This window comes from Ambystoma mexicanum, chromosome 6q (genome assembly GCF_040938575.1).
Source record: "Ambystoma mexicanum isolate Mex_15411 chromosome 6q, UKY_AmexF1_1, whole genome shotgun sequence".
NCBI lineage: Eukaryota > Metazoa > Chordata > Amphibia > Caudata > Ambystomatidae > Ambystoma > Ambystoma mexicanum.
The window spans coordinates 1,609,114,169-1,609,140,836 of NC_090937.1; the positions used below are offsets into that span (position 1 = coordinate 1,609,114,169).

Sequence of the window (26,668 nt, forward strand, 5' to 3'; positions counted from 1 at the left end):
GGTGGTCATCTCTCAGCAATCTGTCTGGGGGCGCGGGGTTTCAGGACCCGGTCCCCACGGTGATGATCACGACGGACTCCTCCCTCCTCGGGTGTGGGGTGCGACGTTAGATCTTCTTCAGGTCTCGGACCTCTGGTCGCCTCAGGACCAGCTCCTGCACATAAATCATTTGGAGCTTCTGGCGATCTTCCTAGCGCTCAGGGCGTTCAGACCGCTCCTTGTCAACAAGGTGGTCTGCATAAGAACGGACAATGTGGTATCAATGTATTACATAAACAAGCCAGGGGGAACAAAGTCTCCCCCCCTCGTGGACCTGTCCATCCAGATTTGGGAGTGGGCGGTGCTTCATGGTGTCTGGCTGCTTGCAGTGCACATCCCGGGCCAGCTGGGAGCCTCCTCTCTGGGGGATGCTCTCGAGATTCCATGGCACAACATGAGAGCTTACGCTTTGCCGCCTCTGCCTCTAGATCACCGTGCAATTTGGAAGTTGAAGAACTCTGTGAACTGTTCCCTTCTACTGATAGCCCCGTGGTGGCCGGCCAGGTTTTGGTTCTCAGAACTTCAACACCTGTCGGTGTCTCCACCTATCAGGTTACCAGTAACTCCTGATCTTCTTCACCAGGGGGAACAACAGATGTGGCACCCCTCCCCACAATCGCTCAGCTTGGCAGCATGGTGCCTGAGTTCAAGTCTTTAGAGCATCTGAGTTATCTGCAGATAACATGCGCATTATCCAGGCAGCCAGGAAACCCTCGACCAGATCTCAATACAGGAGTAAATGGCTCAGGTTCTGTCATTGGTGTTTGGAGAAGAAGTTGGATCCGAGGGTGGCCACGAATGACACAGTGCTGTCCTTCATGTCCTCCCTAGCAGAGTCAGGGTTTCATGTTCTGTCATGCAGGACTTATCTCTCAGCGGTTTCCGCTTACCTTTCTACAGACCTTTGTTCTTATTCTCTAAATAACCCAGTGGTGAAGAGGCATTTTGCTGGCTTGACACGCCTCTACCCTCGGGTTCGTAATCCACACCCGCCATGGGACCTAAACATAGTCCTGACGGTGCTGTGCCATAAACCCTTTGAACCAATGGCTACGGTAGACCTCAAGTACTTGTCTTGGAAAGTGTCCTTTCTGGTCGCCGTTACATCAGCAAGGAGAGTGTGTGAGCTCCAGGCATTGTCGGTGGAACATCCTTTCTTGGTCTTTCACAAGGACAATGTAGTCGTACTAGGGACGCCTCCTGTACAGCTCCATTCCAGCTAGGAACGTGGGGGATCCAGACATTGCGGTGAACCCCAGAGCGCCCATCCGTATATTTCCACAAGGTGAGCGCACACTCCCTGTAACTTAAAGCCAAATACCAGTAGCCTTTCCAAAAGGCCCCTACCACACAGAGAGCTACGGGGCTTCCCGTACTTACTTAAGATTTTGTACTCCGTTACAATGGTCAGATTCCTCCCTGACCTGCCCCTCTCTCTGTGTCTTTTTTACCACAGGGCACTGATTGAAGATAGACCCTCCAGCACTCTGTCACTGTTGCAATGCTGCACATTGTACCACAAGCAGATTAATCCTACACCTGGGAGTCTGCTGGATTGGGAACTTGTGAAATCACCTGGAGCAGAGGAACCCTCACACTGCTTCCAGGAAAGGTCATTGAAAAAGGTCCCAAGGGCCTACAGCCCATCACGTGATTCTTGATTTTTATCTCTGCACCGCCTAGGTGCTTTTAAGACTTCTATTTGTATACTAAACCTAGAAACACCTATGTACCTAACACTGAGCACACATTTGTCCTTTGTTTATTTTTAAGGAGACCTGCACACACATAGCCCCAGAAGAAGGTTGTGACTTATAATAACCGAAACGTCAGTGATCCTCGTGGCAAAATTCTTAGGACCATGATTTAGGACCACATCAAACTCTCTTTATTTTTCTACAGACGTCGACCAGTGTCTCTTGGTCTTGGACCAGTTCTTGTTGGCCCCTCCACAAAGCGCCAAACACAGACAGACGTAACTGTCCAAAATCTGTCTCAGCCCCTCCTGGGCACACTACTAGCGCTAAGCGCCAATAGACTTTATCTCTTCAAGCCTCATTGGCCCATACTGCTTGTATTAAAGAAAGCAGAAACTGGATGCAGCACCCTACAGAATAAGAACTATGAGATTGAGGCCCATATGAAGTAATATTGTGTTCATCTCTAGTCTCCTCCTTACAATTATAAGGATATGTTATTTGCCTACTTTCTATATCTGTAATTGACTGAATTCTGCACTGTTCACTATTTTGCACATTGTCACTACTTTTACTTGTTGTTGTTATGTTTAAAGAAATCATGTTGTTTCTTAACAATTTTTGAAAAAAACGTATAAAAAGCTACAAGAATAGCCAAAATAATAAAAAGGCTGATGTAGACCTACCTCAGATGGTGGTTGTTTCTTCCCTTTACTATGAGAATTGGTTACCAAGGTTTGGGTCTTCCAGGAAGGTAAAATCATAACTGCAGAAAGTGATTGCAGTTTTTAATCTGTGAGGACAGGATTACCCCGTATATATACATTCACTCTTTAGCCCATTACATCCTGTCCGTTTTAGGGCTGTCCCTTCTGTTACAAGCCAGGTTACACTCGCCTCACTTCAGCCAGATCCGAGATCAGGCCACTCTCTTCAGATAGGTCCGAGATCAGGCCACCCATGGAGCTGCCAGGTTACACTTGCCTCACTGCAGCCAGATCTGAAATAAGGCACTCAGGGAGCTGCCAGGTTACACTTGCCTCATTGCAGCAAGATCTGAGATCAGGCCACCCAGGGATCTGCCAGTTTACACTCGCTTCTCAGAGGCCACATCGCAGATCAGGCCACCCAGGAACTGCCAGGTTATACTTGCCTCACTGCACCCAAATCTGTGATCAGACCACCCATTGAGCTGACACGTTACACTTCCCTGACTGCAACCAGATCTGAGGTCAGACCACCCAAGGAAGCTGATACATTACCTCACTGAAGCCAGAGCTGAGATCAAACCACCCGTGGATCTGTCATATTACACTTGCCTCACTGTGGCCAGATTTGAGATCGGCCACCCCGGGATCTGCCATATTACACTTGCCTCACTGCGGCCAGATCTGTGATCGAGCCACCCAGAAGCTGACAGGTTACACTTGCCTCACTGCGGCCAGCTCTGTAATGAGGCCACCCACAGAGCTGCAAGGTTACACTAGCCTCTCTGCAGCCAAATCTGAGATCAGGCCACCCATCCATCTGGCAGGTTACACTAGCCTCACTGCATCCAAATCTGAGATCAGGCCACCCAGGGATCTACCAGATTACAATTGCCTCACTGTGACCAGATCTGTGATCAGGCCACCCACAGAGCTGCAAGGTTACACAGGCCTCTCTGCAGCCAAATCTGAGATCAGGCCACCCATCCATCTGGCAGGTTACACTAGCCTCACTGCATCCAAATCTGAGATCAGGCCACCCAGGGATCTACCAGATTACACTTGCCTCACTGTGACCAGATCTGTGATCAGGCCACCCACAGAGCTGCAAGGTTACACAGGCCTCTCTGCAGCCAAATCTGAGATCAGGCCACCCAGGGATCTACCAGATTACACTTGCCTCACTGTGACCAGATCTGTGATCAGGCCACCCACAGAGCTGCAAGGTTACACAGGCCTCTCTGCAGCCAAATCTGAGATCAGGCCACCCAGGTATCTGCCAGATTACACTTGCCTCACATCTATTTTATAGAACCTTGATTGGACAGACATTTTTATTTTAGACTGTTATACTGTTGGTGTTTGGGTTGCTACTGTTTCACATGGTCACTACTCGTAAGCGCATAGTCTGCTCCTGACCTACATTATCTAATAAGGTGAAGGAGGTATATCTCTTACCTGTGCCTATTTCACCTTTTTGGTTGGTATCACTCTTGTAGAAGTGTGATGGCTGAGTAGATGATTTAGCCTCTTTAGTCCTTGTAATCCGGTGGAGCAGAAGTCCTGTCATCACAGTCCTCGCTTTGGTTTTTGGTACTTGGTTTTGGTGATTTGTTGTAGCACAAGCCACAAATTTGCCAAAACTATTGCTACAAAAGAGAGAGAGGGGAATGGTGTTCTGAACACAGAATATCAGGTTGGCATAGCAAGCAGTAATGGTACAGAATGAAATGGCCAACTCACCAAAATCTCTTTTCCGAACTCCTGCGCTGCATTACCCAATGAGAAGCTCCCTAGCAAATCGGTCAGGTATTCTATTTCCCAGCTGCAAAGTGATTTGTCTTTTTTTGTTCCGTGGCACTTGTGACGCGAGTCTGCACTCAGCCCTCACACCTGCAGGCACCATTTTCTCAGGCTTTGCGCTTGGCTTCCTCTTTGAACATATGCCTCGCTCAAGTGTTGTTCGCGTGGGTCCTACTCCTGTCCTCCAAAGACTGCTACATGGGTAAGTATGGGAGCTCCCCACGCAGCGCTGCCTTTGCCCGCAGCGCCCCAACAGGCAGCCCCCTACCTCCCATGCCGGTCCTTACAGTGCATAGACATTATGCTCCCCTCGGATACTGGTCTTCACAGTGCAGCAAGTTAAAGCTGTCGAGTGCCGACACTCACCCTGAATCCAGATACATCACTGCTGGGTAATAGACAGGTCCCCACACTGCAGCCATGTTAAAGCTGAACACTTCGTCGGCTGTCACTCATGCCAGCCCCCTTTTGTTCAGAACATAGGAGCTATTGATGCTTTGCATACAGGTACGTACGTCTAGACTTCTTTCTCAGTGCCAGTCCTCACCAACTTCTGATGCCATCTCTGAGCCCATTGGTGTTCAGCCCAGGGCCGGACGTCAGTCAGCCTCTAGGGGGTGCTGCACCAGCAGTCCACAGTGCTAGAATACACGTGTAACACATTTGTTTCCTAACATTATAAAAATGAATGTGTCTGTTCATTTTTATAATGTTAGGAAACAAACGTGTTGCACGTGTATTCTACCACTGGAACTGCTGCAGGCTGTGGCCTCGGCCCTCAGGCAGGGCAGTGCTAGAATACACGTGTAACACGTTCATTTCCTAACATTATAAAAGTGAATGTGCCTGTTCATTTTTATAATGTTAGGAAACAAACGTGTTACACGTGTATTCTACCACTAGAACTGCTGCAGGCTGTGGCCTTGGCCCGGGCAGTTTCTAGTCCATTTGTCGCCCAGGGCGAAACAATATGAATGCGCCCCCCCGCCATCCAATGCGCCACTCCCACCGCATCCCACGCTCCACTCCCGCCGCACACCGCGCACCGCTCCCACTGCACCCTGCGCACCATTCCCAAACTACACCGTTACGGAACTCCTACCCAAAGTCAAACAGTCTGTCACACAAGGAATGAATTGCCATTTGCAACGGTGGGCACTTTTTCACTGGTGCCCAAGACAATTGTATGCCCCAGTCCCACTTAGGCTGCAGATAATGAGGACTGGGCACACCAACCAAGAGACCATAAATATGGCACAGGATGCAGTATATACAATCAACAAAGAGCACAAGATGCTGAAGGGGGTTTGGAGGCAACCTAAGCCAAAAGGGCAATGACAGGGAGACACCTGAACCCAATAAACAATCACGTTAACATTCTTTGAATGGGAATGCGGGGTTATGCTTTGATAAAGTAAAGTCTCGACTGTTGTAAGGATACATGGACCAGGATTATTTATTTATTCATGCAATGTTTGTCGGGTACCTGCATATTTATTTATTTATGCAATGTGTGTCGGATACAGGTATCCGACAAACATTGCATAAATAAATTATCCGTTTTCATGTACCCGACAAACATTACATGAATAAATAAATAAACCGGTTCGTAGCTTAAAGAATATTTACACAGCAACACTGGTCAAAACTATTATCCGCACAGTGAAGTAACTCATCACCAGTGCCATGGAAGTGGTTTAAAGTGTAATTGATATATAGTTTGGAAAAGAAGCGGCATGAAGAAATAGCGCTGCTTTAAACTATTATTTTGGCCATTTTCTGGGTTTGCAGGGACGCACCATGGGCCCAAACAGGTCGTGGCCCACAGTGCATCCCTGCAAGGCACGCACACTTCCCACAGCCCACTGCACCTCCCCTCCCATCTCAATGCCAGCACAAAACCATTTAGTGACTAATGGGCCCCCATTAGCAGTTTCCTGCCAGCATTGTGATGGAAGGGGCTGGCTGGTCTTAGCTGCAGGGGGACCTAAAGTGTTTTTATTGGTGTGCTTATGCCCCCACCCCAGGTGGTGCAAAAGTGGTCAGAGGGAGCCTCTGACTTCTGTAATGTCACGTAGTACTTCTGTACTACGTGACATTACAGTCGGAAGGGGCAGCGCCAGCACCTGACCTGCAGAACCTTCCCCACGTCAATGCGCCGCCCCACAAACTGGGGAATTTCATCCCCTCCAGAGGCTCCAGGGACCGGGGCAATTGCGTCCCCCGGGTATTGCGCCCCGGGACAGATTTTGGACAGTTACGTCTGTCTGTGTTTGGCGCTTTGTGGAGGGCCCAACAAGAACTGGTCCAAGACCAAGAGACACTGGTCGACGTCTGTAGAAAAATAAAGAGAGTTTGATGTGGTCCTAAATCATGGTCCTAAGAATTTTGCCACGAGGATCACTGACGTTTCGGTTATTATAAGTCACAACCTTCTTCTGGGGCTATGTGTGTGCAGGTCTCCCTAAAAATAAACAAAGGACAAATGTGTGCTCAGTGTTAGGTACATAGGTGTTTCTAGGTTTAGTATACAAATAGAAGTCTTAAAAGCACCTAGGCGGTGCAGAGATAAAAATCAAGAGTCACGTGATGGGCTGTAGGCCCTTGGGACCTTTTTCAATGACCTTTCCTGGAAGCAGTGTGAGGGTTCCTCTGCTCCAGGTGATTTCACAAGTTCCCAATCCAGCAGACTCCCAGGTGTAGGATTAATCTGCTTGTGGTACAATGAAACAGGCCTGGCCTCGGCCCTCAGGCAGGGCAATTGGCAAATAAATTAGCAACATTTTTTGCTTTATTACCTTCCCCCTGCCCCGGGTGGCGCCGGTGCTGCTGGCACCAGCCAGGCCCATGGGCGCACATGCCGTGTGACCCTCCTTCAGGCTATGGGCGTGCACTGACACTGAAGTGTGGATCGATTGGGGCTGACTGGCGTTGTCGGCCCCGGCCATTACAGAAAAGAGGAGCGAGTGGGTCACTAAATCCTGAAGTTGTTCCCATCACAAGCACACACTGCCAAGCAGCAGCAGAATCAGCAAATACAAACAGTTTCTGCATCCTGCCCTCACTGATTGGCCTTGTTTCAGGAAACCCGGCAGTAAATACAGCCTGTTGAGGCAAGCACACTTCTTTCCTCCTGCTCCCGTCCACACAGGTCCCCACAGGTGAGGCCTATTGCTGCAAAGGCGTTTTATCTATTTTAAAATTGTATTGCGGAGATGACTGGGCCATCCAAGAAAAGCCTCTGGAGGCCATAAAGCTAGGCACTTTTGTCAAGGCTCATGTAGTCATGAAAAAGGAAGCGAGCACTGGTGGTGGACTCTCCTCAGGAGATCAAAAGGCCGGTTCTGGGCAGAGTGTCACCGTCAGCAGATCTTAGACAGTTGCACGTTCCAACAGGGTTGGATTGGTCAGTCCGTTGGCCAGGCCAAAATCACTTCGAGGGGGAGGCCCTGGGGGCCGCTACCATGCTTGGGCCGGTTTGGGGGTTACTACACCCCCCTAGTTCCCACTCCCGAGCATATTGTTCGTCGGTCCCTCTTTCCTGGGCATTCAGTGCTGACTTTATTTTAGTGCAAGAGTTTCATACATTTCACTGTTCGCTCAGACTTGTCTTATACTCTTCTTCGTTGTTGTGCTTCTTTTGTTTGGAATAACAATCACGCTAGTCTAACGAGATAAACAAACACCTACATGAACGCGCCTTGTGAATGATGGTGTGAAGGATGGATGCAGGCGCTGGACCAACATCTGAGCGAAGTCTGCACAGTAGCTGGCTTGGGAAAGCGACTCAGCAACTACAGTAGAAACCGTCTCCGTGGACAGTTGGCCTGTCTTCCGTATAATGCAAATACTGAGACTTGTAGGATGCATGCTTCACTTTCTTTGTTCCATTGGGGGCGACATGCTGTAGCATCAATTCATGGCCTTTAGAATACCGTGCACGGTGAAGCTTCCGATCTCCTTTAACACAAACGCTTAGATATGGCCATGACTAGCTAACGCCACATTAATCAAAGCCAGGTCTCTAAAGAATGGTACAAGTGTTGGGGAATCACCTGCTCACACTTTCTGTCTTGTGACCAACCAGTGCGCAAAAGATGTTTCAGAGCATGGGGCTCTTGATGCCACCCATTTCTGCATTTGATACACCAGCAGCTAAACACACCTTGGGGAGGCAGCTCCTTCTGCATAGTCCATTTCTCTCTCAAGCTCGGGACAATGTTAATTACCATAATGGAGAATGTGAAAAAGCGCAGGGCTGCAAAGCTGGGGGGTGAGGGTAGAGGGCAAAGAGCACTATGCTTCGTGTACACTGGAGATGCTTCCCCTGATACCTGCAGTACTCCAAGTCTCTTGAAATGAAATTCGTCTGTACACTGCACAATGTGCAAGGGCCACTGGTATTCAAGCAGCACGCGACTAGTAATTTACATAAAGTAAACTTAACGAGTCACAAGAAAAGGTCATCTTCCACCTTTTAAGAATTTGATTAGTTTTGTTTTTATGTTGGGATGGTAGACATTGTTTTTCTTTGCTATCTTACACTTTCATGGTGCTGTCGGGAGCTAAAATGAGTGATCACCACGGAAAAATGTAAGCATGAGCGAAACAAACCCCAATACTCGAACTGCCATTTCCCTTCCGTGGTAATGCACTGCAGTGTGTTTCAATGTAAAGTCCACATTGTAATGTCATAATTTTAGAACGCCACCTCTCCAACGTTAACATTGGGAGCTATTTTGAATTGTACATGCATGTCAACTCTGTGCATATGATTAAAGTAGACTTTACCACTCACATGGAGTAGTGATATTGTTTACGTGTGTCCCTCCTAAATATATTTAACTTCCCGTGAAATAGTTGATGCAATACATATTGCGTAAATGCATGTATTTTAATGCTGAGATAGACGGGCTTGTTCTTGGAGGCTTGATTAACACTGTTCAAAACCAATTCATCACCTTTTAAGAGTGGCTAAATGTTTGAGGTCATACGAATGACATTAGTTTAGATCTGAAATTGTCGATTCTCTGACCCGAGTCACAGCAGCAAACTGGTCATTGTTATTAAAAATGAAGAGCAAAAGCAGACTAACCTAACCAGTTCGGGTTTGACCCTCTTATTGCTGTTTTTTGAGGTTCATGAAATTCAGCAGATGCCAGCATTGACAATTTTGTTAACTCATAGTCCTCACTCCCGCTGCTCGGCCCATGACACATGCATGAGATCACAGGTCGGGGGAGGTGAGCACCAACGATGCTTCCCGCCTGCAGTGCAATCTGTTGCAAGACCGGCCCTGGTTCAGCCTGTCCTCGGGTATCAGTCCTCTCACAATTCTAATGCCGGTCCACGGTGTACAGTGGAGATGAGGCTGTCCTCCTTGTCCGCGCTTCGTGGGATACCTGTGCAGGCTGTACAGTGCTGTTAAGGCTCTCTTCTTTAGTGGGTGTCTGCCCTTGTGGTGCTGATCGATTCAGATTCATCAGGTGATCTGTTCAAGATATCCTGGCAGACAAGGGCAAGCACACTGAAGCACCAGTGGGCCCCCCTGGTTTGTATCTAATCGGCCTCTCCATCCCCAGAGTCTGGGTGTATTATTGCTGTTGTGCTTCTCCCCAGGACAGGATGCCTAGACTCGTTGGTTTTCTGCTGTGGACCTGGTTCTGTGGAGGAGGCAGATGCTGTTTGCACCCTTGGGAGTTTTTGATTCAGAAATGTGCTGTTTTCTAGTAATATGTATTCTTTGTTTTCGTGGAGCACTTGGGCCTTTGTTGCTGTTTTTAGATGGATAAGAGAATTGCATATGTTTACTGGGTCATTGGCAATAGTAGGAGCACTAATATGTAGGACATGCTGTATTCTCGCGCAGGTACATGGAGCTGGGATTTTGGCTGTGCTGCCCCTGGTGTGGTGGTACTGGAGAAAGGTTGATTTCTTCAGTGGGAAGCAGCCAAAGCTTTGTGGGGTTTCTCCTGAAATGAACTGGGGAGGGGCAGGAATGTCATTTGGGGTTTGCCAGGGGTAGCAGCGGTTACCCCTGGCTCCCCGTCTGCTCCCTCTAGACCTGTCATTGCGACCCACGGTCCACTGAACAAAGAGGCAGTGCCAAGAGCAGATATCTGTATTGTCTCTGAAAAGAACGGCTGTAAATGCAGATAAACGTGGCACCGCTTTTTCACCTGGCATCTGTTAAATGTTACATTTCTGATTCTGCACTCTCTCTTGATTTTATTGAGATTCATCGGATACATAAGGACTGGCCTAAAGACGTGCGTAAGGACTGGCCTTCCAACTAACAGCGATGGAAGCGTTGTCGCAGAGCACAGCTGATCTGTGGACTTCCATAGGCCTCGGAGATGGGCATGAGAACAGTCCTCCCTTGAGAAGTACACAGTTCTGACGCTGCTGGCTCAAATCCCAAGGCTGCTAGAGGCTGCCATGCAAAGACTGTCTGCTCTGTTACGAAATGTATTTTCTTTCTCCCGGTTCGGTGAAATGTTATGATACGTGGTGTTGATGGGTGGCAACTAATATGTAGTTAGTGCTGGCCTTAGTGGCAGCAGCACCCCGGGCAGAACAAGAACAATTTGGCGCTCCCACCCATCCTGCCGTGCCCCAGGTCAATTGAGGTGTGGGGGTTGAAGGTGCCAAATGTTTCTTTTAGTGGTGGGAGAAGTGTCATTTTAAAATTAAATGTGCACGCGGGAGCCAGTGCATTTAACAAAAATAGGGTGCTGAGGCACCCTATTAAGATGATTATTGCCCCACTCCTACGCCAGAGCAGGGTGATAATTATCGCAATAGGGTGCTAGCACCCTATTATTGCTAAATGCACCCGCTCCCACAAGGGCATTTAATTTCAGAATTACACTTCTCCAACCGCGCCAGCTTGGGCGAGCCTTTGAAAGGCTCCCTGGAGCTAGCGCCCTGGGGGAATACGGTGCCCTGGGTGGTCGCCCGGCCCACCCTGCTCTAAGGCCGGCTCTGTATGTGGCTTCTGCATTGTACATAAGGATGAGTCAGGCCTGGGAGGGGCAGAACCACATGCAGCCCTCCCAAGCACTGGTGTGTGTTAGCATTACAGTGCTTTTCCCCCCCCACTTTGGACCTTGTGTATTATTTGTGTACGAGTGCCTGGAAGGCCTGAGATGGTGTGAGGATGCTGGATGAGCACTGGTATTATGGGGAGCAAGACTAGCCTGTGACATATGGTGCTGAAACCCCAGGGCTCCCCTTAGCTGGAGAAATAACATGAAGCCGCCATCACTAACGGGTTAGCAGTCCATTAGCGAAGAATGCTGAATGGTTGGGTTCCAGAGGTGTGCTGTCTGTGCAGCTCATACCCAGTACTGTAGCAACAGGAAGAGTATGGGGGATAGGTCTAGGTAGCTGGGATGGGTAAGAGCAGTCTGCAGTACTCAGTGACAGCACAGCATGAACGTAAATCTCATCAGAGTTTCTCGTTGTCTGCTATGCACATTCAGTGAGCCACTGGGTCTGTGAGACGGGTGTGTCCCAGTGTCTTCTGCCAGCAATCCTGCCTGGGCACTGTGTGACCTAGCCCAGATCTGCCGGCCCTGCATAACAGGCACAATGTAGATAGACGCAAGGCGAGATAATTAATGTGCATAAAGTTGCCCTCCGCCTTTGAAGTAAACCTTTTGCTGCTTCCTCAAGCAAAACAAATATATATTTAGAAGCCTAGGACAGGGACAATGCACTTGCTTCCGGAACAAGAGGATGCAGCACAACGTGGGTTCAGTCCCTGTTCCAGTGCTTAGAAACCAGAGGAGGCTGGCACTAAGCAAGATATAAAGAACCAAAGAAAATAATAAATTGGGCATTTTCAAGGGGTGATGTCATGGAGCTGCTGCTGCTGTTTACATTTAAAAAAAAAAAATAAAAACCTGCTATTACTGTGACCTGCAACACATCCTTCCCCTCTTTCTCTCATCTTACAAACAAAACTGTTGGTTGCTTACCAAATAAGCAAGACAGAAAGGTGATGACTGGAAGGTTTCAAATCATTCATAACCACTGGCACAGCTCTGGGTTTGAGGTGTGTGCTTGACGCTCAATGTTATGGAGGCTGGTACTGGAGACTTAAGATGTACTAGTGACTTACAGATGTTGGGAGAGAGTGTTTGAGACGTGATGCGTTGTAAGAGAGTGGAAATGCATTGATGTCGATATAAGGTGCTTGAGGAGGGTAATTGAGACTTACACTGTTGGGGCGGGGAGGGTTAAAGGAGGGTACTGGACACTTGAGTTGCTAATTTGCTTGAGGTTGATGGTGTTGGAGAATGATGGAGACTTATGTTGCTGGAGGATGGCACTGTGTAAACATGAAGGTGTTGGAGCAAGGCATTGGAGGAGTAAGGTGTTGGAGAGTGGGTGGTAGACATTTAAAGCTGTTTTGACTGAGGGCCCTTAGCGACTTGCAGTGTATGGTGGGGTGCCCATGGTGAAAATGGTTGGGGAATATTGAGGCTGTGGGTGACTGATATGGGCCTCTACACACTGATATTAACGCTACATATGGTGATCCATTCTTGTATGAAATGTATATCATATTACAGTGATATTGTAACCATATTTTTCTTAGCGTACTGAGGAACAATGCTATGTGATGCCACTTCCTGTTTTGTCAAAGAGTGTAATGTTGTGTGCCATCACTTCCTGTGATGTCATCAGAGGTCTACCCCTGGCATTTTGGTGAAATGACATCCCTGGGAGGGGGCAACAGACGTGGCAGAGGAATGCTCGCTGGGAATGGCGGCTATGTTTTGGATCGCAGTTCAGGAGTGCACTGTGGAGCTAGAAGGCCCTAGAAATCTTTTGTAGGGAAGAATGTACATTTGTGTTGCCCCAGGAAGGTCAGTCACTGCTGCTCGGAGACTTCTGGGATAAGGTGAGATATTCACTGAATATCATATCTGTATTATAGTCATCCAACTGTTGCGATTTGATGTCGTCTTTATTTTAAGTTTTCGGAACTTAGCCATAAAACCTTAGCCTACTTATCTTCAGGTGTTCATGAGTCCATGTGCTCTTTGCTTCATTGTCCTGCACACAGTGGGCGTAGTGCCTGCCCCGGTGCCTGCACATAGTGGCTGCACACAGTGCTTGTCCTGGGGCCTGCACACAGTGCCTGCCCTGGTGCCTGCACACAGTGCCTGCCCTGATGCCTACACACAGTGCATGCACTGGTGCCTGCACACAGTGCCTGTCCTGGTGCCTGCACACAGTGCCTGCCCTGGTGCCTGCACACAGTGCCTGCCCTGGTGCCTGCATACAGTGCTTGTCCTGGTGCCTGCACACAGTGCCTGCACACAGTGCATGCACTGGTGCCTGCACACAGTGCCTGCCCTGATGCCTACACACAGTGCATGCACTGGTGCCTTCACACAGTGCCTGCACACAGTGCCTGTCCTGGTGCCTGCACACAGTGCCTGTCCTGGTGCCTGTCCTGGTTCCTGCACACAGTGCCTGTCCTGGTGCCTGCACACAGTGCCTGCCCTGATGCCTGCACACAGTGCCTGCACACAGTGCCTGCCCTGGTGCCTGCACACAGTGCCTGCCCTGGTGCCTGCACACAGTGCCTGCCCTGGTGCCTGCACACAGTGCCTGCACTGGTGCCTGCACACAGTGCCTGCCCTGATGCCTGCACACAGTGCCTGCACACAGTGCCTGTCCTGTTGCCTGAACACAGTGCCTGCCCTGGTGCCTGCACACAGTACCTGCACACAGTGCCTGCCCTGGTGCCTGCACACAGCGCATGCACTGGTGCCTGCACACAGCGCCTGCCCTGGTGCCTGCACATAGTGCCTGCCCTGATGCCTACACACAGCGCATGCACTGGTGCCTGCACACAGCGCCTGCCCTGGTGCCTGCACATAGTGCCTGCCCTGATGCCTACACACAGCGCATGCACTGGTGCCTGCACACAGCGCCTGCCCTGGTGTCTGTTGGAAGAGTGATCCGGTTTCCTTTGCGAACTTGCAGTAACGTTTCCTCCTCGAGGGCTTATTATTAATATGCGATTGTTTTTGGTCTGTGGGTGTTGGCTTTCCGCACGGCTCCTACGTTTGTCGCATAACATCCTATATGATAACATTACGCTTTCTTTGTTATATTATTTATTTATCCGGTGTCCCTGTGCAAGGTTTGGCTATCTGTGGCTCTTTACCTTTCCGAGCTCTTGCGAGTTCCTAGGGCCTCTTTTCTTTCCCAGCCCACCCCAGGGGGCGTGCAAGATAATAAACCAGGGATAGAAAGCAGGGGGGTACACTATTGCCAGGATGATCTGTATTGTGTGATGGAAAGGACAGCCCTGTGTATGTGGGGGAGGGGGGAGAGGGTACACCAGTCTGTATATAGCGGCTATGATGGTGGGAAGGGCAGTCCTGTTTAATGTGGCTATTACGGTTCTTTATAAACGGCTGGAGACACTGTCATGCACATCAGACAGGGAACGAAAGGACACTCGTTTTGCACAACTTAGGATGCACTGGTGTGTACATTGTGACAGATATAACCGGCATCACCAAAGCCTGTGCATCTATCGAATTGTTATGGCAGTCCTTGTGTATAGCTATGAGCGTGTACATTATAGTGGCTAGGACTGCCATGGATGGAAGGGTGAATTCTATTCTGCAGCAACTGGTAAAAAAAATAGTGGCACACTATGGTGTATATTCATTATGCTGTTTGACACAATATGGTTCCAGGGGTTCTACCTCTCAGAATTGGGGTGTCTTCCTCCCACACCCACTCTCTCTAAGCCCACATAGCCACCCTACTCCCATTATCGCCAACCCCAAACCATTCTCTCTACCCCCACCTACCCTACTTCCAACCTCTACCCCACCCACAGTAGCCCCACCCAGTAATCACCGTACTTGCACTGTCTACCCTAACCACCCCACCACCACTCTCTACCCACCCAACCCCTTCCCTCTAACCCCACCCACCCTCACCCACCCTATCTCCACTCTCTACCCCCCACCCATGCACCCCACCACCACTCTCTACCTCTACCCACCCAACCCCCTCCCTCTATCCCACCCAACCTATCTCCACTCTCTCTACCCCACCACCCATGCACCATACTTGCACTCTCTACCTCCACCCACCCAACCACCTCCCTCTATCCCACCCAACCTTTCTCCACTCTCTCGACCCAGACCCAACCACCATACCCCCAGTCTCTAACCCTGCCCACCCTGCCCTTCTTCTCTCCCACTCTCTCTATCCCCACCAAACCCACCCCGGCTCTTTCTACCTGACCCCAACCTCCTCCACTATCTCTACCCTCACCCACCTACCCTACTCCCCTCTCTCTACCACCCACTCACCCACGTCACCGGCACTCTATGCCCCCTCTCCTTCCTCTCTCACACTTGCTTTATTTGTTACACTCTCAACCTTTCTCACTCATATTTCCTCTCGCTCATCATCGATGGCACCCTCTCTTAATCTTGTCCTCCCTTGCTCTATGCTCCTTCCGTCTCATTCTCGTGCACACTCACGCCCCTTCTCGCATCCTCCTTTGAAATTTTTCACTCTACTCTTTGCACCCTGGTGCACCCTATAAATGCAAAATGCAAATAACATCAGTAAACGCCAAAACTATTGCCATTGTCAATGTTGGGTTTAAATTATAAGCGTGCAGTCCTTGTTTGTGCGCTGCCAGTATTGTATAGTAGGTGGCACCAGAGGGCTTTCGCTGGAGTTCCTATACGATCCTTGGCGTGTTTCTTTGTCTTGCCTCTTCTGACGATGTGCATTCATGGTGGTGAAGGTGGGTGAGGGGGAGGGGGGGGGGTTAGATGACTCTGCCATTTAGAGACATACTCCAGACCCAGTATGTATTGACCAGAGCTCACAAGTTTCCCCTGACCATGGGTGAGAAGGCCATTCAGGCTTTAGACCGTTTGGATTCTGGGACTTGTAGTTTTGTGTTTCCACTTTGATATATAGGAAAACTACAAGTCTCGGAGTCCCAAGCAAAGCCAAGGCTTTATTGGCTTCTCACACACGACTCCCAGAAAGCGCCAACTTGATAAAGGAACCCCAGGGCACGGAACTGGTCTCCAGGGGACATGGGCTCCATGCATGTGGCCACCGCAGGAACCCCCGGGCACGGAACTGGTGTCCTAGGGGACATGGGCTCCATGCATGTGGCCACCGCAGGAACCCCCGGGCACGGAACTGGTGTCCAGGGGACATGGGCTCCATGCATGTGGCCACCGCAGGAACCCCCGGGCACGGAACTGGTGTCCAGGGGGCATGGGCTCCATCCAGGAACCCCGTCCCTCCACGTGGACGCGCATTTCCTAGAGAGTGCCTCTTGCTGTGCATGCCAAGCTAATTCACACACCCGAAAGTCCTAGGATTTCCCTGGACGTGTTGTCATCCCCAAACATCACCAACTTCCCGGGCTTATGAAAACACGGCTGTCAGTGTGTATCCAGGGCAAGTGGCATGCCTGTGGCCAAGTGGGACACGGTGTGTCCAGGGCAAGTGGCATGCCTGTGGCCAAGTGGGACACGGTGTATCCAGGGCAAGTGGCATGTCTGTGGCCAAGTGGGACACGGTGTGTCCAGGGCAAGTGGCATGCCTGTGGCCAAGTGGGGCACGGTGTGTCCAGGGCAAGTGGCATGTCTGTAGCCAAGTGGGACACGGCGAGTCCAGGGCAAGTGGCATGCCTGTGGCCAAGTGGGGCACGGCGAGTCCAGGGCAAGTGGCATGCCTGTGGCCAAGTGGGACACGGCGAGTCCAGGGCAAGTGGCATGCCTGTGGCCAAGTGGGACACGGTGTATCCAGGGCAAGTGGCATGTCTGTGGCCAAGTGGGACACGGCGAATCCAGGGCAAGTGGCATGCCTGTGGCCAAGTGGGACACGGCGAGTCCAGGGCAAGTGGCATGCCTGTGGCCAAGTGGGACACGGTGTATCCAGGGCAAGTGGCATGTCTGTGGCCAAGTGGGACACGGCGAATCCAGGGCAAGTGGCATGCCTGTGGCCAAGTGGACCACGGTGTGTCCAGGGCAAGTGGCATGCCTGTGGCCAAGTGGGGCACGGTGTGTCCAGGGCAAGTGGCATGTCTGTAGCCAAGTGGGACACGGCGAGTCCAGGGCAAGTGGCATGCCTGTGGCCAAGTGGGGCACGGCGAGTCCAGGGCAAGTGGCATGCCTGTGGCCAAGTGGGACACGGCGAGTCCAGGGCAAGTGGCATGCCTGTGGCCAAGTGGGACACGGTGTATCCAGGGCAAGTGGCATGTCTGTGGCCAAGTGGGACACGGCGAATCCAGGGCAAGTGGCATGCCTGTGGCCAAGTGGACCACGGTGTATCCAGGGCAAGTGGCATGCCTGTGGCCAAGTGGGACACGGTGTGTCCAGGGCAAGTGGCATGTCTGTAGCCAAGTGGGACACGGCGAGTCCAGGGCAAGTGGCAGCCTGGGCCAAGTGTGACACGGTGTGTCCAGGGCAAGTGGCATGTCTGTAGCCAAGTGGGACACGGCGAATCCAGGGCAAGTGGCATGCCTGTGGCCAAGTGGAACACGGCGTGTCCAGGGCAAGTGGCATGCCTGTGGCCAAGTGTGACACGGTGTGTCCAGGGCAAGTGGCATGTCTGTAGCCAAGTCGGACACGGCGAATCCAGGGCAAGTGGCATGCCTGTGGCCAAGTGGGACACGGTGTGTCCAGGGCAAGTGGCATGCCTGTGGCCAAGTGGGACACGGTGTGTCCAGGGCAAGTGGCATGCCTGTGGCCAAGTGCAAGTGGCATGCCTGTGGCCAAGTGGGACACGGTGTGTCCAGGGCAAGTGGCATGCCGGTGGCCAAGTGGGACACGGTGTGTCCAGGGCAAGTGGCATGCCTGTGGCCAAGTGGGGCACGGCGAGTCCAGGGCAAGTGGCATGCCTGTGGCCAAGTGGGACACGGCGAGTCCAGGGCAAGTGGCATGCCTGTGGCCAAGTGGGACACGGTGTATCCAGGGCAAGTGGCATGCCTGTGGCACGGCAGGGCGGCGTTTCCCTTTTAAGACTGCTCCGTGCTCTTGTGTTTACATCGAGAGACAGTCGGAGTCACGTGGCAGGAAGGGCGCTCTGTGACTGGCCAGGTCTGTGCAGCTGCAGCTTTGTAGACACCGGCGGGGGGGGGAGGGGTTCGAGGAGCGCGTCCTGATGCGAGACACTGTAAACAGATCTGCAAAAGACAGAAGCAGCCGAGAGCAGCAGGGTGCCAGACCCCACACGACACAGTAGCGCCTAGAAGGATGGCAGGCTGTGCCAACGAGGACGGGATGCACAGTGAGTTACAGCGAGCATTGCCAACTGCTTATTTATATACAGAATATAGAGTGTAGGAACTCGTATTACAGCGCATAGAAGCTGCAGGAACCGGAAGCGCTCCATAAATAAATTACTGTAACGGAGCACATTAATTGCAGCAGGAATACACATTTAACGTGTGGGGCCCACATACACCCAGACTACAGGGGCCAGCTTGTAATGGACGAATGCACGTATTTTTAAGAGCGCATGTTTTAAAATATTTACAGTTTGGGGGAAGCATTTGCCTAGAATCACACAGTTATGATCGCACGCCAAACATGGGATTCAAACGTGAATATAACATCTGGTTAATTGGTTATAACATCTGCATGTTAGCCACTGCTAGGGTATAGGTCGCTTTACCTGCTTGAAAACCCAGCTTTGGTCACTCAAGCATATGAACTCCTAATAATACGTTTGCATTTATATAGCGCTATGAAGCCTCGGGCATGTGAGCGCTGCTTATTATTACCCACGGTGTGTGGTGTTCCTCGCCTTTGTTCCACACGTTGATGTTATAAAGATAACAAACACACCATCAAGGTGCTTGTACCCGCAGGTCGGATCCAGCTTTCTTATAAGAGGGACGGTTGCAGTGCACCGTGACACGTTCATCTGCACAGTGCTGATGAGTTTGGTGGGGATCACTTCTAGAAATGGGAACCAGCTGGGGAGGAATTGAGCCGGAACGAGGAGGATTTACGCTCTAGCAAAAACTGTCTTGCGGGAGTGCCGTTCCATGGCGGACACAGCAGACCCAAACCCACCCCATGTTCAGGAAATAGGGTTCCTACCCCGTTTACGCCCCCTGCAGCTTGTTCTGTGTGCGCGTTTTGGACACAGACTCTGGGACAATCACATTATACGGGCAATAGAATTGCTTTCAGGGCTGCATTGAAGAGCCGTCCTTTGCTCAGTGGGGCAGGCCACCCAGAGCAGTGATCAAAGGAGTCTACAGGTCACGCCCTTTGTGGATATTTTACTATTAGGCTGAGTTTTGTGAGAGAGAAAATGAACTCCAAGCCCAGTGCCCACCCTTTGCTTGCTCAGAAGGGCTGCATGCCTGACCACCTATCCGAGCTGTGTTAATCAGACCAGAGGTCATTCTTACGTTCCAGAAAAGCACTTTCCTGGCATGCAAAGCCTCCAACGCTCAGGGCATCCCACACTAGCCTACACCCAGCTTCACCCACATCACGCTGCCAATCTTCCTCTCCCAGGCCTATGAAGGGAGGAGGGGGTGTTGCACTAGTACATCCTGTCCATTCCCAGCACTTGGCACCAGAGTGCTGTATGCATGGGTCTAGCGCAAGCAGGGACGGCGTCGGGGCCTTTCAAGCATTTCAGTTCATATGGGCTCTGAGTCTCTGGGGGCAGGGGGCACCTGAGCGCTGACCCCATGCTGTATTATACACACTTTAATGTTGTGCATTAAATGGCACTTTGCAGTGCATACAGTACCAGCTGCCTTTGCTGGTGTCATCACCAATTCCAGCCCTGCTGCATCCTGCCGCGCCCCTCTTTTTTTATCACCTTGATGCCTTTCCACGCGAGGTTTTCAATACATTAGCATTTGGACGCACCCCCTTCAGTGATGGTCATCATTTCGGCTTCGAGGTCCAGTGTTGCGAGTTTGTATCAACTCTTTGTCTTTCCATCATTTGGCCCTGGAAATAATGTCAAACGTGGTCCCAATTACACATTTTTCAGCAAGTCCAACCCTTTTCCTTTGAGAACATTTGGAAATAAAATAGTTGACCACACAAAAGAGGCCCAGGCTGCAAAGGCCTACCGGGAAATCTCCAGAGTTCCCCGTAGGCCAGGCCACCCCTGTCCAGGCTGCAGAGGCCTACTGGGAAATCTCCAGAGTTCCCCATAGGCCAGGCCACCCCTGTCCAGGCTGCAGAGGCCTACCGGGAAATCTCCAGTGTTCCCCATAGGCCAGGCCACCCCTGTCCAGGTTGCAGAGGCCTACCGGGAAATCTCCAGAGTTCCCCATAGGCCAGGCCACCCCTGTCCAGGCTGCAGAGGCCTACCGGGAAATCTCCAGAGTTCCCCATAGGCCAGGCCACCACTGTCCAGGCTGCAGAGGCCTATCGGGAAATCTCCAGAGTTCTCCAGAGTTCCCTATAGGCCAGTCCAGCCACCACTGTCCAGGCTGCAGAGGCCTATCGGGAAATCTCCAGAGTTCCCTATAGGCCAGTCCAGCCCACCCCATGGTGCAGAGACCTACTGGGACGTGTCCAGAGTTCCCCATTGGCCAGGCCACCCCTGCCCAGGGTGCAAAGGCCTATGGGAAATCTCCAGAGTTCTCTATAGGCCAGTCCACCCCTTCCCACGTTGCAGAGGCCTACTATGAAATCTCCAGCATGCCCCATAGGCCAGCCCACGCCTCGCTGCTCCTTGCTGTGTCATATTGCCAACATGACCCATTCCAATCTGTAGGTGATTATCCATTGCTGCTTTTATTCTTTGCATTCTGGAACCTGTAGTCAGGGCACTGTAATGGGAAAAGCAGAACTACAAACCACAGAATTCAAAGAAAAAAAACAGGATTGGATAAGCACCTACAGATGGGAATGGGTCATGTTGGCAACTATGCTGTGTGCCCCACTGCGATGTTCCCTAGCATCTCCTTTTGCAGGGTCCCTGGATGCCAACTGCTTGCATGATTTCCTGGCCTTTCTGCTGTCTTCCAGTGTTAGGATGTGTGGGCCCGCAGCACCCAAACCATGACTGCGTCATCCAGTGTCTACCCTGCAGACAGAAGCAAAGTATGTGTGCCCACTGGATGTGTTTGCTTTTTCCTGGTGAGTCTGGCCCCTGCTGCTTTGCGACACCGCCCTTTGACCCCTCGCACCCCTGTTCTCATTCATTATGACCTTTTCCCTCTGCCACATTGCTTGTTTCAGGGACTCCATGTTTAAGCCAGAAGTGAGAGGAAGTAGCTCAGCAGGTTCAGAGACTGGGTCTGAGGTCTGTGTTTACTCTGCCTGGCACTCTCCCTTCAATCCTTGTGCAGCCAACTCTGCCCCTTGCGTTCTTTTCAGAAGGTAGTTCTACTTGTTTTTGAAAACATGTTTATTTCACTTTAACAAATATATATATTACCAGCATAGGCGTCCCTAGAGGGGTGCACAATGTGGACATTGCCCCCCCATGTCCCGCTTTGCCCCCCAATTGCCCCCCCTCCCACCTCCGTGTCAAATAACTCTTTCCTTCGCCCAGCCGTAGTTGGCACGTTTTCAGACCCTTATGTTTGCTTAGAGTGTGCTCTTTCCTCTGTCCGGAAAGGGACACCCCGGGAATCAATGGGCCATAAATAACAAAAACAACAAATAAAGATTTTTTTTCCTCCAAACTGAAACACGTTTCTTAACTTACATCCATTCGTTTTCTCTAAACTGTGTTTCGTTGTTTTGTTTGACGATCACACGAATACCCCGTGGTTTTTCTGCCCGTTCCTTTGTGTTCTAAAGATGTGATATGCTATCCACCTGCTTAATCACACCCATGTGTTTCTATTGTGCTGACAGCAGTTATTACGTAACTACGCCGTGCGATAATGGGTGCCAACTTTTGATTTTCTCTACGGGGGACGAAATTCCACCCCCTTGCCCTCAGTATAAGCAATCGATCAGCCCAACCTATCCTCTGGCGGATGCATTTTATAGCACTTGCTTTTTTTTAATAAGGAGTTGCAAGAAAGTCATAAGACGTAATATCTCAGCACCGGTTACTCCACCTGCTGAGCTACCCTGGTAGCCTTCTACTGTTGGGAGTGCGTATGGATCCTTAAATGTGCTCCATTCACTGCATTACCAGCAGTACAGTTCATGTACATGACTTCAAAGTCAACAGTATTTCATCTCCAGCCTCACTGACCATTATGCATAGATTCATCGAGGATGTACCAATGGTGACTCGTCCATAATAGGCAAAGGTGGGCCGACCCACCAGCCCCCTCACCCATTATGGAGGAGCCGAGGAGCCAGCCCAGTGTAAACACTGAGGGAGCGCTCCTGGGTGGGCTTGAACTGTTATGTTCCCAGCCGCGCTTTTCCAAGGGGCAATGCAAAGCCTGGGACGTGTCTCTTCCCCAGACTTGCATGACCCATTGGGGATGCTGGCTGGAGAACTGCATGTCTGTATGTTTGAAGGGGCCCTCCTGCGCCTCCCTGCACAGACAGAGTGGGGCGCTTCATTCTCAGAGCTCCGGCTCTTGCGCAGAATCCAGGAAGTGCTCTTTGCTTCCTGGTTCCTGTCCATGCTACCCAGGCGATGGAGCACTGGGAGGAAGCTTCAGGACTGAGGCAGAAAGTAAGTTAATTTAAATGTGTATGTATGCATGTATACTGTGTTGGGTGTAACGAGTGAGTGTATGATGATGGGGGAGCGTGTGAATGAGTGAGTGCATGCTGCGTGCGCATATCCTTGTGCTGGGCCAGGGAGCTGAGTTTGGCGGGCGTGGGTAGGGAGGTGGTTTTGCAACAACAGCATTTCAAAAATGCCCTTGTTGCATCCCACCCTCAGCACTTTGCATTCTGGGACTTGTAGTTTTGCATGTCCAGTGATGAAGCACACATTCCAGCATGGAAATCCTGTTGGGGGAAATGTCTGTGTTGGCTGAAGGAGTACACATGACCGAGGGCAGCTGAGGGCAACGCCCTGCAAAGGCAAACGGCACACCTGCTCGGGAGTGGGTTAGTATTAGGATATCCAATCTTTAATGGATTACAGAATGTGCATGGGCTTCACACTGTGGGGCTGGCCCCCCTTAAGGGGGCCCAATGGATCTTTGGGGGGTTGGGGGTAAAGCTATTTAAAAAGGGATGACAGTGAATGCTTTTAATTAAAGCAAATGTAAGCAGTTATAGCTTGTGGGGGTAGAGGGCGGGAGAAATATTTGTACTCAAGGGTGCTCAGTATGCAATGGTCTGGGTATCAGTGCCCGCCTAGCAGAGTCGCCAAACCAGAGTCTATACGGGTGGCACGGAAGCGCAGTCGCTTACGCGGTTGCGCTGAGATCTGAGTTCTGCCTGCATATTAGAATCCCAGAAGGGGGCACTCTGCCTTCTGAGTTCAAGGCATTGAATGCAGTTCCATAGGGTGGTGTTGGCACCAGCATTTTGCAATGCTATAAAACGCAAAACATTGTTTTAGCAAGCTCCATGAAAAGCAAGTCTTTGGTACAGCTCCTTCCTGGGCCTTGTCCTTGGCAGAGCAACGTACCTTGGCATGAGATGCCCCTTCCAGACAGTAGATTGGCCGCGATCTGGCAGAGCGGGGACCGGATCCGAGTTCGCCTGACTGTGAACTCTCTTGATCCGTACCGTGTCCTGATGCCGAGGTTACCAAGGCAGCCGGAGCTTGCTTTACCTTTGGCAAGGCCGCCACCTGGTGGACATTCAGCACCACAACCTGCTTCTGGAACTCGCTCTATCCTAAATGGAGTAGGACTAGAGAAGTGAATTGTCTGTGGACGACTATGAACTTGATTCGCCAGAAATATCGACAGCACCTCCAAATCCAGATACAAAAAGGGACGGATTGCAAAAGGTGGCAGAAAGCTCACAGACACTGCTAATGGAACCCAACCCTTCCTGGGCTGCCGTCTATTGTGAATCCAGTACAGCTGTCAGGAGAAACACGCATTGGCAACGCCAACAGTTCTGACTTAAGTGTAGGCCTGGAAAAGGCGTTTGGTGGGGTAGGTGGTTGTACTTACACCTACCCCACCAAACGCCTTGTACTTCCTGGCCATAAAATGACAATACCTAGCAAATGCCCAATACCTATACACAAACCAAAACTGTTACAACACAATGCTTGTTTTTAACAGGACTTCAGTGTAAAGAACAGATTTGAAGACACATAAAGTGCTTGTAAAGGAAGTGGCTGAAGGCTAATTTGGTTAAGACATTTGTATTACAGCAGGTGCTTATTTACAGCTTCAATTAAGCCATTAACTCTCAGGTATATCTTAGAAATAACAATGGAACACCCTATGCAGCACAAAGTTTGCTGTTGGTGTGTAACAAAGCTAGCTCAGAGAGTTCCCAGGAGAGTGTGTTTTGGGTGGAGAAGGACAGGTATTGGGGGGGGGGGGATCGCTATAGAGATTAACATGAGCAAGAGAGGTCGATGGTTGGGTATAAATGGAAACCTCACCCACGAGTTGCGTGTCCTTCCTCTCTTCCGATCTCCCCGATATCTTGGATTAAAGCGCTATATAAACACAATAAATACAAGTGCAATAGGTTTGGCTTATAGTTGGCGCTTTAGCACCCCCTAGAAGCCAAAACTGTAAACCTGAAGTGACGAGAGCAGCTGGGCTGGAAAATGGATGGATGCCAACCGTTCACGGTGGTCTCGAGGGTCACCTCTGCATTGCCCACACTCCCACGGTGATCTCGAGGGTCACCTCCGTGTTGCCCACACTCCCACAGTAAAAGGACAACATTCTCTGTGAACCCGCTACACTGAGCAGATCTGTATTAGAATTAGAAGCAAGCACAGGTCGCTTTTATTTAGTGTAATAGTGTAATTTTCCCCAATTGGGGTGACAGGCCATTATTTGACAGTGATCTGTGATTAGTTTGACAGGCGAGCACTTCGTTGTATTTGCATCTCTCAGCTGAAGGGCGTCCTGCCATTACCTTTGAGTCACCCACTGACAGGGGTGTTCACTAACAGTGAGATTCTTCACAAACAGAAACATCAGTAATTAATATATGTAAATAAAGCAAACACAAGTATGTGGAGTTACAGTTAACCCAATTGTAAATATTTTTACTTTCTTTTTGTATTGGGTTGGGTTTGTAAATACACCTTTCACAAGATTACAAAACCTTCAATAGTGCAGAAGGCAGAAAGGAAAAAAGTACATTAAACAAACAGAGAATCGTATTCACATTAAAAACACGTTAGGCAAGGCCCAGACAGTACATGCCACTTAATACAAAAAGAAACCACATAGCATAACCAATTAGAAAGCAATACATATTCAAATGTGTTCACTGAGCAATCGAACACCTCAACCAGAAACTGATATAAAGTTTAAAGCAGGGAAAGGCCTGGACCACAGAGATTGTGATGCGTGTATTAAATCAGTGTGTAGGAATGAAACACAATAATGCTGTCATAGGAATAAAGTTCTGGGACAGAACAGTGCCCAATGTTTCGAATACTCTGTGTGTTCAGTATGGTATTGGTAGAAATTACCAAAAAAAAGGTTCGACCTAAACAAAAAGGTTGTAAATGCATGACAGCAAAGGTTCGAACACCAAAAGTTCAAACTTTGGAGGCATGCACTTAAAAAAAAAACACTGCGGGGGTTGGGGAGTGTCCCCCGCAGCACCCCACTCACCATACTATCCAGCATGGTGAGTGGGTGTTGCGGGGCACACCCCACCAGCACACCCGAAAAAACAAAAAAAACGGGGGCTGCGGGGATGTCACCCACAACACCCTGCTCACTATACTAGGCAGTATAGTGAGTGGGTGTGGCAGGGGGAAACCCCTGCAGCTGCTCGCAAAAAAAATGAAAAGAAAAGGACCCTGCGGCGCTGGTTCCCGTTCACAAAAGTCAAAGGAAACCGGTGCAAGGTAAGTAGGGTGTGCGTGGGGGGGTGTTGTGGGTGTGGGTGGGGATGTGGGTTCTGTAGTGTTTTTAATAATATGTTTGCATGGGAAATGTACGGACATTTTGTGTTCGTGCATTTCCCATGCAAACATTTCCGTCGCGGTAAAAGAAGCCGTGGTCGGATCACTCAGATCCGTTCATTATTAGAACACAACCTACAGAACGGGCTGTACGTGCTAATCCTGGTCCTATACATACCAGGGCAGGAAGTTAGTTACATGTAAACCTGATGCACACAGGTCTGACAGGACTGCAAGGGAAAGACACGCATGTCTGGGCCGCTGGTCTCGAGGTGTGGTCAGGGCATCATATAAGAGTCGAGGCATTCAATGGGGATCCTCCAGTCATGGTCACATACACGCTTCTTAGTTTTCATTGGAAAATTAACCAATTCCCCTCCTCCGGAGTCAACATTTTGCAGAATGTTAATCATAGTCCCCGAA

General features: G+C 50.3%; 1 protein-coding gene across 1 annotated transcript in view; it reads left to right on the forward strand.

Moving 5' to 3' along the window:
* Positions 1–18,406: 18,406 nt before the first annotated feature.
* Positions 18,407–26,668, forward strand: part of LOC138516899 (BCL2/adenovirus E1B 19 kDa protein-interacting protein 3-like) — a 164,059-nt gene continuing 155,797 nt past the window's right edge. Inside the window, exon 1 of the mRNA XM_069632353.1 lies at positions 18,407–18,556. Coding sequence (XP_069488454.1) covers positions 18,523–18,556 — 34 coding nt within the window. The 5' untranslated portion in view covers positions 18,407–18,522. The remainder of the gene's footprint in view (positions 18,557–26,668) is intronic.